General features: G+C 40.8%; 1 protein-coding gene across 3 annotated transcripts in view; it reads right to left on the bottom strand.

Moving 5' to 3' along the window:
* LIN54 (lin-54 DREAM MuvB core complex component) overlaps nt 1–13604 on the bottom strand; it is a 44097-nt gene that overhangs the window by 13523 nt on the left and 16970 nt on the right. The window contains exons 2-5 of one of the 3 annotated variants that reach the window (XM_027738544.2): nt 10639–11366; nt 4872–4992; nt 1998–2140; nt 421–579 (exon numbers count right to left, since the gene is read on the bottom strand). In XM_027738544.2, the coding sequence (XP_027594345.1) occupies nt 421–579; nt 1998–2140; nt 4872–4992; nt 10639–11331 (1116 nt within the window). In that variant the 5' untranslated portion in view covers nt 11332–11366. The remainder of the gene's footprint in view (nt 1–420; nt 580–1997; nt 2141–4871; nt 4993–10638; nt 11367–13604) is intronic. The other 2 variants (XM_027738540.2, XM_027738543.2) reach the window with 2 other exon arrangements.

Here is a 13604-nt window from a genome sequence, read left to right as displayed (position 1 = left end):
ACCACAGGAATATGAATTCAATTGTTGCAAACCTCAGAAACACCTGGAAAGCACCCCTAGTCAGTGGAAGAGAAACACTGGCAGAAGAGAGAGAACCAAAGAACTCCTGCCCGTGTCATCGGGAGTTTTTCAGATGACCTCGGAGATTCAGTACACAGAGACAAGAACTTACACCAAGTGGAGCTTTCCAGGCTGGAAAGCTGCTTTCTAACAGCATGTCCTTGTACAGGCTTGCAACGGTTTGCGCCCCTCAATTGACGAAGTCTGTGCTCCCCAGGGCAATTCTTTTGCCACTTCTTAAGCAAACACCATTACAAGAACACCTTCAGACTGACCACTGCCAATCTGCCATCCAGCACTCCAGTTTCCAGCAAGCAATGACACAGACACGCTAGAAGACAAAGGAAAGTCAGTGTGTACCTGGGTGGTTGTGTGGTTGACTATAGCCTTCCCAGGGGAGGAGGGTGCTGACTGCTGCACTGTGAGGATCTGCTGTCCTAACGCTACATTCAGTGGGACGCCCACCGTCTTCTGGGGGGAGTTGGGAGGCTGGGAGGCCACTGACACCACTGTTAGCTGCTTGGCAAAACAAAGAAGCAGTTTAAATCCCCGGGCAGGGTACAGGACCCTGTACATACACATTCCCCTTCTCATGAAAGTACAGCTCTCCACCAGGTCACAGAGCTCCTTCTCTGAACGAGGGCACTGTATTTAATCTCAAATCACGAGTCCAACTGCAACAACAGCAAACCCTTAGAAACTCAAAGGCATTGCTCGTTTCCAGCACCAAAAGGCTAATGCAGAAACCACAGCATCTGGATTTTCTAAATAACAGCTTTATAATTGGTACATCATAAATAGAAATTTTAAAGAAGAGCTGTGGAAAAAAAAATAAATCTCACCTTATACTGCCAATTCAGTCTAACTATAAGAACATCAGTATTTTTAAATCTACTTTCCAGATTCCCACAGAGATCCAGTCATCTGACCACATTTCTGTAGAATGCAGTGTTTGAATACTCTATTCTATACAGACATACCCCTCCAAAGGCAGGGTTTCTACTTTTTGTTGTAAACTTCCTTACATTTTAAGAAAAATCCCAGTTATTGAAAGAGTTTGCTAAGTGCTTAAAAGACACTTAGAATTACTTATCTACAGTAAATTTGAGATGTAACCCTAAGGAGTCTTTTCACACTCACTGTTAATTTTGATTCTACAGTTATGGGTTTTTTTAACTTCTTCTTCATGTTGCTTACCTTACTAAGAATTGCCAAGCACAAGTCTTTCACTCCATTTGTATAACCTTACATCATTAAAGCACAGCCAAACCAAAAGAATTCTTTATTCTTACTCTATTCCTACTTCTTCTTTTTATGTGTGATATTTAGCTTGCATGCACTATGCATCTTGTTCCCTTCCCTTCTGCAGCAATACTCCTCTTTTCAAGACAATTTCATCAAATCTAAAACACCAGTGTTGCCTTGACCTCTGCCAATCTCTAGCTCTGTATCTGTCACGGACCATTGCAAATCTCATTTACTTCAGGAACGATCAGGGAAGACTAAATTACCTATGCAGTAGCAGGCAGTGGTTAATAAGTGCTGACCCATTAATATTATCAAGGTCTCCTCTTAAACAGCTGGTTGACATTTTATGAAGGCATTAAAAATAGTCTGAATGCTTGGCTAAGAGGGAACAGCTGCTCTCAGAATGGATGCTTAGGGAATGGCAAAAAATGGTAGGAATGGGAAACTAATGCAGTAATGCATATTTACTTAAAACGACAGTATGGGAGCCAATTGCAAAAATCTAACTCAGGGTATTACCATAGAGCATCGTGATGTGCAACAGAGACTCTGGAGATACCTTTATGGACTCTGGAGATATGTTTATTATCTCAGGAGAGATAATAAACAGCCTGTAGCAAAGACACAGAGAGCTCCGTTCAGACCCTGTGCAGGAGGGGTAGAAGGCTGCAGCCAGAACAGGTCCTTACCTTATTAGGGGATTTGAGTGGTGAGATAGCTATTTTATTCGGTGTCTGTTGTGTAGTACTCAAAGTTGATCCAATGACTCCGCTCTCAGAGATCGTTATTGTCTTTGGTGGTGTCCCTGGAGCAGACTGGGAAAAAACCCTACCTACAAACAATGAAGATACCATCAGCTCCAGTTATCCCTGTTCACGTTGACTTTTAAAGTAAAGTTTTCTCTGCATCTTGTGCAATTGATCCCTACTTCTGAGAGTGTACGACCTGGTACGAAGGACACTGGCGTTCTTTAAGTTAGATTTAGCATCAAAGAAGAAAATAATTGGCATTATTGCAAATAAAACAACTGTTACTTGGGCTTGAAAAGTGCCAGAATGTACATTGAGCTTTCTGTGACATTCAGCTGCAAGTTCTTTATAGCCAGGACAGCATCCTGAGCTCCAATACACCTCTGCTGCACACAAACCCCCAGCCAGCTGGCAGTCTCCTAGGAAGTCCCTGGGTTGCTGCCAATGGATGGAGAAACTGAGCATCTGGGGGGGGACTACTTCCTTTTAAAACCTCAACCATCAAAAACGAGCTGTGTTACAGTGGCCAAGAAGTTGTTTCATCTCTCTACACTGAACTCTAAGGTTTTTGGCTTTTTTCTTCTGTGTTGGTGGTTGTTTCTTTCACTGCCCAACAGAACATATGACACACACGTGAAAACAAGGGTGGTAGCGTGAGTCTACAAACTATCCGTTTTTACCGTGCCAAAGAACAGTAAACATCAAAACCAGCAGCGCCAAATCATGAAATCAGTCTCAGGAATATTGCAAAACTCCCATAATGGAAAACAGATAATTTTTTTTTTCATACTTTCTATGTTTCTTTCCAAGAGAGTGCTCGACCACTGAGCTTTCCTCTGCTGCACTTTGGTTCAGACTCATTTCTGACATAGCTTGTCTGTCACCCATTCTGTTGTACTACATTTATAAAAATAAGAGACACACACCAGCATAACTTTTCCATCCAAAATCAAGTGGCGTAACAATTAAAGTCAACCGGAACTAACAAGAAAAAGCATTGTCCTCATGGAAACCTGATTTCCTCTGAGGTCTACGTGCTCTAAAATGACCACTTTTGTGCAGTCTAACTAACAGCACAGATAGTTGCCAGCAGCTGCTAAAGCCACATGCAACCCGAAGAATGTCAGAGTCAGTGAGAATTTTATCATCTACAGTTTTCAATGCTTTGAGTTATTTTCCTAGTGACAGCTTTCCCTTTCTTACTACATCTCCTCTGCACCCTTTGGCATCAGCTTCCTGAACAGAATCTGATTACTTATATTGACAAGTCTTTCAAATTTACAACTTCAACCTCAGTTTGTAGGAATTCCCAGGCAACTAAAAATATTTACCAGATTCAGGAAAACATGCAAACAAAATTGAAACTGAAAACACAAATGTTACACCTTCCCTAAAATGATGCCAACCTCTCAACGCTGGCAAGCTGTGCTGGCTGTTTGGAATGGTGAGAGGAAAGGCAGATGTTTAAAAAGAGTTCCCCCTCGATTAGTGAAGCATCTTCACCTCCCAGTGATGCTTTTCTCACAGGCTCAGGTACAGGTGCTCTAGATTTTCCAAAATATTGATTTAAAAACTGTAAGTTGTTTTTAACGTTTTTGGGTTGGCTTTTTGTTTGTTTGGATTTTGGTTTGGTTTTTTAACATAAAGACAGCTTAATTCAAATATTTAAGCAGGCATAGCAATCTTCTTATTCACAGGTCCGTATATTTGGTAGGGAATTATTTGAGAAAGGGGACAAATTGGTGAGTGGGGTGGGGAATCCCTGTTTCACTTGAAACATAGGTCGGGCTGCAGGCAGCCTGACAACTCAAGAAAAAGATTATGTTTCAGTTACATGCCATTCACTCGTACCTATCAGTTTTGAATACAGGAGACAGTTACATACTTTCTAAAACCAGCTCAAGTCCCAGTTCTGTAAACACTTAACAAATTTATTTAAATATACCTTTAAACAATATCTTTGTTTAAAGATTTTAGGCCTACTTGGGTTGTTCAATCTGGAAGCAGTTAAAGACATCCTTCAAAGCTCTGAAGACAACTCTGGCTTCCTACATTTGTCCTTTTCAGATAATTTACGTGTCTAGGATGTTTGCATACCTGCTGTGATGCATTCAGCAACAGATCCGTTGGTCCCTCTGCCATAATAAACAAATGATTACACTGTGGGTTTTTTCTTTCATTTTGGTGGTGCTTTTGTTATTGTTCTATGGTTGGTTAGGCTTTTTTTTAAGGATTCAAAGATTTTTTTTTCCAAAGAGAAAAATAATTTCTTTTTTGCCTTAATTACTTTCTTAGATGCTTCTGAGATGGTTATTTTAGAAGTAGGTGAGTGACTTAATAAAAACCACACAGTTTTATTCACTTATTTCACTCAAACATTTTTTCTGTTACTTGCATGTATTACATTTAAGTCCAACTATAAGCAGATTAAAGTAATACAACAGCACGTGTCTCCTTTCCCCCTTGTGTGTTTATATAATGTTTCTACAATTACTTTCTGTTTAGCAAGTAGTCTTTTCTGTGGCTCTGGGGTATTTTTTTCTCCTCCCCCAAATCCATAAAGTAAAAGCATCTTGCAGTAAAAGCAACTCTGCAATTACAAAGATTATTCTAAATGAGCTAAGTATAAAGGTATCAACAACTGCATTTATCTGCTCCTACCCATAAAATGCTCTGATCTCTTTTTTTCCATTGCTTGAGGTACTTTGACAGAAACTACAGTAAAATAGTTGAGACAAAAAAATTTCTACAATCACCACCTCTTTGAACAGCCTTCAAAAAAAGGTAAAGCAAAACAAGTCAAAGTAGTACAACCTGCAATGACTGGTGACACTTGAGTGGTCTGCCCTGTAACAGCTTTGCTATTGATTGGTTTTGCAAATATCAGCTTGGTGATCACCGGGCCAGAAGTTGGGGTTCGGGTCTTCTTCGCAATCTAAAAGATGGAGGAAAAAAGATCTAAAGTAACTTGAGCATTTTGGATCTAAATCACTGTATTGTTAAGTACATTAAAAAATAAAAAGGGCAATACTCGCACGCATAATTAGAAGAATAACTGCTTATCTCGCATTTCATCTCCATTTCTCCCTACGGAAAGAGCTTGGATATTATCCATGACACTTCAGAAAGCCAGCTACCAGAGTAGGATAGCCATATCCCTTACAAAGATATCTCTCTGTGCAAACATACCTCATCTTGAAGATGCCGAAATTATTTCTTACATGCCGTTGGTCTACATAAAAATATGAAAATTAAATGCACAACTCTCAATATTTGAAGCTTTAAATGAAGTTCCTTCTTTCTCAGCCAACCAAGACAAAACTTGGCCTCCAGTGACTTAAATTTAAAAATTACTGCTCTACATCTCTTGACCTATTCTGACACGGCAGCACACTTTTATTTTGCAAATGGGGAAACTGTCTTCTGCAACAGTTCCCCAAAAGTACGTGGATCATGAGTCCCTGAAAGTTTTGGGCAGTCACTAACCAAGAACAAATCAGTTGGCTACCTCCAGGTACAAGAGGATCTTTTTTTTCTTTTGTGATCCAGTCTCCTGAAACACAGCTGGACCAAGAACATGTACATGCCATTTGATGACAGATCCCCTCAACCTGAAATCTTTACAAGTAGGGTTTTATAGTCTTAAAAGTCTTAAAGATTACTTTTTCCCCTTTCCCACACTGACAGAAGTTAACTCCCTGATGCATTTATTCTAATAGTTTTTATACACCAGCACCCAGGTAGTGAACAGTTCAATTTAGAAGTTGACTTTTTTCAAAGGCTTTTAACCTGCTGACAGCAGAGGCTGCCTACAGGTGTGGACTATTGCTAGGATCTTCCCTGAGTCCACATGACCACACTGGAAGGCATTACTGGAGCAGGCACATCCTGCCTCTCCTCCACCACACACCCCCAGGCACATCCTGTGGGAATTTAGCCACCAGCTCCAGCAATATCAGAGAGGCACAACATTGGCATCCGTGTGGGGAGCCACCTCCCAAAGGCACAGAACCACCTTTATGACTCAAGTAGCTGACTGGAGAAATCTCACTGATGTGCCAAGATACAGAGCTGACAGCTACTTTTAATAGCTGGAGAAAGTTAGGAATGCTTAAAGGAAGCAATTGAGTAGGCTGGATGTTATGGTTTCCTACACAAAACCCTATCTATAGAATTTATTGACTGAAAACACTTTTTTTACAGTCAAGTAATGACAAGAGATTTGAAGTATTCAGTAGCACATCACAAATTCCTCAACTGCTCCACAAAGAGCACATGGGAGGCTGCTTGCACTCCCAGCAGCACACTCATGGTACAAACCAGGAAAACCAGAGCTGCCCTTCTGCTATGGCACTGGAGCCCCCCAGCCTGCCACGGAAAGCAAACACCATCTCTGCGTGCCTGAGCTACGCCCAGCCAAGGGAAGGCAGCAGTGAGCAGCTCTGACACCAGGCACGAGCAGAGAACAGGCCTCAGTTAAAGGAAGCCATGTGCTACTCCACAGTTACAGCACAAGTGTTCCTCATAGTCAACCTCCACCTCAGACCAAATATGCTGCTTCCAGGGCACATCAGCTGCTTTTATAGGTGACATACAATTGCCAAGGCTTAAAACGAAACAGAAGAAATAAACCTGCTTTTTTTGGAGATATATTAACTAAAACTTTGAAACGTGAGTTGTTTGAAGGAGGAAGTTCCATTCATGGCTCTGTTCATAAATTTAACTCAAAGTCATTTTAACATTTCAAGGATTCAGTTCTTTTAGCACATACACAGCTGACAGATGAGCAGCCATTTTATCAGTAATTTTTTTCTTTTAATTTGCACACACTTTAATTTCTGATAAATTCCACGCATTTCATCTGCTTGATTTGAGATTTCTGTTCTGCTTAACTTAATCTTATCCTGCCATAAGGTATTATTGCAACTCAACTGCTATTGCTTTTACTCTCCAAAGTGAGAGCAAAGTCTGGCTCAGAACATGATCAACATCCAGCAGGAAGAGCCAGCTCTGGACAACAGCAGTTGTTTCCCAGTAACAGTCAATAAGTGTGCTTAAATGACTTACATGAATACGTGTAAAATACTAGCTACCATTAGGATGAAGTATTTCAGAAAAAAAATTTAAAAATCCCAAAACGAGAGTTGGTCAACACAAGTAGCCCTGCTTCCCTCATATTCAACTTGTAGTATCTTCCTCAGATAAATGTGCCCCTGCTTTTTGGGTGAACTGTTTGTCTACAAAGACGGTCTAATAAATAAGTGAATACCCTCAGGGCTTAGGAGACATAACAAGACTCAAACATGTTTGGTTATACGTGAGGAACAGCACTTCTCCATCTACCTGCTGCCAAGCGAGCCTTTCTGAGGTTTTGCCACCAGAGCTGACAACCCCAGCCACCTTTGAGAAGCTTCTACATCAGTGGGAAACTCATGATACATTTTAGTAAAGCATGGAGAAGCCAGAGGAAATAATCAAGATGACAGACTGCTCCTTTGATACCCAGAAAGAGCAAGTTCTCTGGAGCCCTCTGCCATCGACTATACCGATCTCAACAAGCTTAACATTATTCCCCCGCCTATGCAAACTAAGCATGGCCTCTCCAAGTTACTTTGAATTAGACTGCAAAAATATTTCCTGGGACAACACGCTCTTCCATAAGATTATTATATTTACACACTAACCTTCTTTCCCCTACAGAAGTAAAGAGATTTATTTGCAGGCAACTTGATTTAAGTGGTCAATTTATGTCTTCCTGAGCATTCTCCACCAAAGATGAACTAGCAAGTTTATACCATTGGACTCTGTTTTCGGTGGTCAAACTGTGTTCTATTCAAAAAGAAATAGGTACATCCGACCTCACATTGACTGCATGGGCAGCTACCACAAGGGAGCTAATCCACTCCCTAGACGACCTCTCAGGAGGTTGTCCATGTAGGCACTCTCTATGTAATTTATATTTGGCATAATATGAAAAATCAGGGACTTTAGAAATAGAAAAGGAGAACAGCATACTTCAGAGAAGATGAAGAAACTGAGCTAGGAATGGGATTTTGAGGCTAGGGAGTGCACAAGGTCACTTTTCCATGATGAGACGAAGCCACAACAATGGCTTAGGAGTTGCCTTGCCATGGCAGCAGTGATGCTGTTGAGATGTTGATGTAACTGCTAAAACCAGAGCCAGTTACCACATCAAGCCAAGTTCAAGTCAGACCAGCTTAATGACAGCCATGGTGATGTGTATGGACATCTGGTTCAGAGTCACGTGCAAGGCCAAACTCCTGCTTAGTGCAGGCTAAAGTAGTAACACCAGTAGGCACATCACTGCTTTTGAGCCTCTGTGGAGGCAGGAGCCACGGGCTGAAAGCAGATGCCATGTCCAAGGCAGCAGTTTCAACTAAATCGGGACAAGTTCTGAAGAGACAGTAAATAACCTCTGGATATAGATGAGGCCAAAGGTCTTGCCACACTTTAAACTTCACAGACTCATACCTCTAGAGCTATAATCAGAGAAGAAGCAAATTTCCAAGAAACTTTTTGCCGAACTCTACCAATTACCTCTCAAGTGCTGAGATCTCAACTGCCACAATTAGACTACAGCAAGGCTAATTGAGTTTCTCTAATGATATGCAAAGCCCCTATGATAGTGACAATGTAACAAGAACTGATGAGAGCTCTTTGTCATCTAATCTTTTACCGATTCACTTTTCAGCACCAAGTCAAAGCACTGTGCTGCCTTCCATCTGAAATACCTGATTCACAAAGCCCCAAGAGACAAGTTACACAAGACCCTAGGGAAGGCAGGGAGGCATTCGCAGCCTCATTTTCCAGTCACTGAAAAGTTAAGGAGCTCGTTCGGGATGATGGGGTAAATGCAGGACTTCATTTTCTAAGCCAGGGACTCCAGGTCCAGGTTACCTCCCCAGTCATGGTAGAATAGCCCATGAATGTCTATGTCTCACCCAGCCTCATTTATGACTCTGATACTTTACTAATCTTCTACAGGGAGAAGCACTGTCTGTGAAGTGCTAATGTAATCATCTTCCCTGCAGTATCAGGTACTAACATTGCCTTTTTACTTTTCATTTCTACTTCTCTCTCTCCTTATAGGAAAAAAGGCATGCCAGGTGTTAACAACTCAACCTGTTGTGCAAATGGAAGCAATGGTTTAACAAAAAGTGACCCCAACAAAACAAATTTACTCAAACTGCAATTAACTAGATTTATAAATAGATGTAAGTCCATTCATAAGAACTCCTATCAAGGAACCTGCAGAATTTCTAATGACAAACAGCAGAGGTCATTGGTCAAGTCACTGTATTTCAGTCAGTGATAGCACAGGTCACCTCATGCAAGAAAAACCACATCACAGCTAAGTCATTCTCCTCAGTTTCCTGTATCTGTCACTTGGTAGAGAATAACTGAAGTCAAGCAACAGGAACTGACCCACTCTTAAACGTTCCTATGCTGAGTCAAGAGACTTTTATAAAGGCTACAGTGAGAACCATTTATGTACCTTGATCATTAATTATAAGTCCTTTTAGAAAATTTATGTCTCAAGTAGCCATTATTAAACATGTTTCCACAGATTTGATGTAGCAAAAAAAAAGAGAGAATAGAAATTGGTGCAGGAATCATCTGCAGCTTAAAAAAATCTTGAGATTTGCTCAATTCGCTTGCCACAAAATACTAGTCAGGAAAGATTCGGCTAATAAAACACTTAAAGCTTTGTCATTTTTCATGTGCAGCTGATTATCTTTATTAGAATACTTGGGTTTTAATTTCTTACTTCATTTAGAGGCAAAAATAAATATTTTTTCCATCATAACTTGCAATGAGTTCTGCTTTCCCTTCGCTTCAAGAGGTCTTATTTCTGCCTCGCTGCCAACTAGAACTATGTCACTCACGTTTAGTTCTGCCCTACACCAGATGAAGATCAGACCCTTTGAGTCATAACCCAAGTCTTTCCAACACATTTTAAGATCCAAGCAGATTCTCTGTGGTTTCGAATATCTCAAGATCCATGTCAGAGATTGGGAATAAGACCTTGAAGTGTTCATCTTACGATAGTGTCTAGTCCATCATAATCTACTGACATGCTTAACTAGATTTGAGGCAGACAAGATATACCTTTCTCTTCTTTTTCAGATGCTGGAAGTTTTTTTTCAGAGAGTTTATTTAAACGAACTAAATGTGATAGGCAGAAGCTATTCTTTCATAAGAAGCGTACACTTTGAATGAAGAACAACATGCGCACAGAGTTCAATTTAGCCTTCCCGAAAGTATGTAGAATTTATTTTTATAAAATGAAAATAATGAGAAAATTATCTTCATTTTACTGAATAGTTCACTTTCTCTGAGGCAAATCCTAGAATTCTAGACAGTAGCTAGAGGCAAACAGCATAAAATGGTAAACGCATCCACAGATGAAAGCATGGGCTAAGAGCAGCATTGTATTTTTTAATACAAAGAATAAACGCAAAGGCTGAAAACAACAGTGTGTCAATCAGTGCAGGAAACAGACAACAATAGCGGCAACAAAACTGGTTTTAAGATGTTTCATCAGCATAACTCACTTTACCTGTACTGTTTTTACTTGCTGGGACTGCAAGACAGAGGGCTGGGCTGCAGTGTTTATCAGCTGACCTCCCTGCGTCAGAGCTGAGACACCAACAACAGGTTTCACTTCCGACCGACCTCCAATAACAACTTTGATCTGCTGGCCCTGTACCTTGGAGTCTCCGCCTTGGGCTTGGGACACGGGCTTCTGCGACTGTGGGAGTTGGCTGTGGGGTAATGCTAAAACAATAGGCTGGCCAGACTTGCCCAAAGTTGTTACAATGAGCTTTTGCCCATCCGGTTTAATACTCTGATTGCCTATTTTAATGTCGGTGGTCTTGTTGAGAATAATTTGATTGGCTGAAATAGTGACGGGGGTCTGAGCACCAAGTTTATGGAGGCCACCGGGAAAGGTGGGCTTTGCAGCTGCGTTCACATCAGGTGTTGGGGTCGTGGTGTTTGCTGTCGCATCGCCCGAGTGGCTGCTGGGGGCAGTGACCGATTCCGTGGTGACTGTGGCCGTAGTCGTAGCTGAGGAGTCGCTGGTGGAGCTTATGTTCACTATTTCTTCCAGTTCCGTTTCCATGGGAATAGAGTCTGCGATCGGCGACGACACAATAACTGCCTCGATGCCATCATCTTCCACCAGAGTGATGCCTGTGTCCATTATTTCCTCAGGGAGCAAGCTGTTGACTTCTGCTGAAACCACCTCCATTTTAGTAGCAGTGGCAGTGATGACCGGAGCAGGTACTGCAATATTTTAAAAAGTTATTGGCTTCCAGAAAACATACATTTTCAAAGTTCTATAAATAATATTACCAAAGAAGAAAATATCATAGAATTTTTCGAAGTATTGTGCATGCACAGGGGGGATATCATGGAAACAAATCATTATCAAAACATAACACATTAAGCTGAACTTACTCTCAGTAATAACTTAGACCAAAGCTTTACAACATCATTCACTGAGGACAAATCAAGCCACTGACTTGGTGTGGATTACCAGTCCACTCCTGACAATACAGTACACAAAGAAGCAGTGTTTCTCCCCGAAGATATGGACACAGTCATTTAAACTTACTGAAGTATAAAGAAAGAGGTAAACAGCTTTAAAAAAAATCCAACAGATGATGTCTTTTCTCACACATGTCATCATTGATTAGCAGGGTATCTTGTCTCAAGAGACTTATTATCCACACCAGACATAACATTTTTGCCAAATTTTCACTTTGGAAATCTCAAAAAACCAAATGTTTCTTTAGTGACAGGCTTTAACAACACCACAAGCTCAATCAGCAGCCCACTTACCTCAGGACCAAAGCCCTGCACTTCTAAGATGAACGGATAATCCCTCAATGTTCACTATGAAAAGAGCAGCTCAGTAATTTTTTTTTTCTCAATACTCACCAGAAAACATAACGCCCAAATTCATGACTAATTTGAAAGGCATTCTAAACACAAAACAAAGAACAACCCATATGAAACAAAATGGAATTTTTAAGCTCACTGGTAGGAGCAACCAATTTATGTATTAAAGAAAGACTAGTGAGATTCAAAGTCAGCATAACTTCCCACTTGAAAAGCCTTAAAGACACTGCTGGAAGTGGTCACATCTACCATTCCCACTAAAGCTGTATCACTGTCAGAGTCTGAAAACAGATCAGCTTAATAAGGTATTTTCCCCACTTGCTGACCCCATGAGCACACTTGTGCACTGGATGGATGATCATACCCTGTAGGTGTGTGTACACGCTCCCAAGTACTCATTATAAGCTCAAGAGGACAAAATCCTTGCAAATTCTGTTTCCTACTTGCTAGGAAAAGCAGAGCTGAGTTATTAATACTAATTCATAAGGAACCGTGCCAATAAAATCACCGACCAAATGCCAAGGTGACATTGTTTCCTCTGGAGTCATCGTGGGTCCGTTTCACTCACCAGCCAAAGACACAACAGCTGCCTTTTACCCACAAGGTAGAAGGACTGGGGGCAAAAAACCTGCTGTAATTATACAGTTTCCATGCCAAGCTCCAGCAGCTATGCTGGAGCAGCCCACAGCCTCCCTGACTGCGAAGGGTGCCAAACGAATCCCCCTCACCTCAGAGCACAAGCCAGATCCAACTGCCATGACACTCAGGACCCTGAGCCGGGAAAGGACTCGTCCAGATGACTGACAGTCAAACTTACAGCTCACTTATTGGCAGGCATTTAAAGATACAAAGTGATCTGATATCACTGCCAGAAATACCTCCTTTGGAAAGCATTTCTCCCAAAGTAACGTCTGCACAGCTTGCAATGATGCCAGCCCTGGTAACCAGCCCTAGACAAAACAGCTCACTCCTAAGGACACAGCACTGATAGTATCACCTTGCTGCCTTCAAGTCAAATTGGTTAACTGAATACGAGATTACACAAAAACAGGAATAGTAAAAGTAGACTGCTTAAAGTAGACTGCTTCAGCATATGTTAATGCCACTAGCTCTTCTTCCGAGCTGTGTCACTTTACTGTATCCTCAGCAACCTGCAAAAGCTTGTGTCTTAGATATTACAACTTCATTTCAGACACAAAAAAAAACCAAAGCCAAAACCAAACCAAACCAAATCATCATCCTGCTCTGTACTGATAAATACAAGGGGCTTGGATCCAAAAGTTAGACTCCTAGACTCAACTGCAATCCAAATAATGATTGCCAATGAGTTTGAAAAGGAGAGAATCATCTAAATCAGACAGTGGAAAAGTCACTATATTCAGTAATTATAAATAATTTTAAATAACTTGCTTTTGGTTTGCATTTCTACATGTTATTCTCTAGAAAAAAAAGGTAATTTTTAGTATTTTTTAACACTATGACCATATTTACATATATTTAAGTAGTTCTGCAGTTTAACAGTTATTTGCATTTTCTTCTTGACACTTGGTTATGTAACAAAGCAGTAAATGGTTATTAAATAGTTGAAGGTATATTTATATTAAATACATAGAGTCAGAA

This window comes from Pipra filicauda, unplaced genomic scaffold (genome assembly GCF_003945595.2).
Source record: "Pipra filicauda isolate LSUMZ 115617 unplaced genomic scaffold, ASM394559v2 scaffold8_size5757611_pilon, whole genome shotgun sequence".
Lineage (NCBI taxonomy): Eukaryota > Metazoa > Chordata > Aves > Passeriformes > Pipridae > Pipra > Pipra filicauda.
The sequence above is the reverse complement of the archived record's forward strand: the minus strand, read 5'-3'. Positions and strand labels throughout refer to the sequence as shown.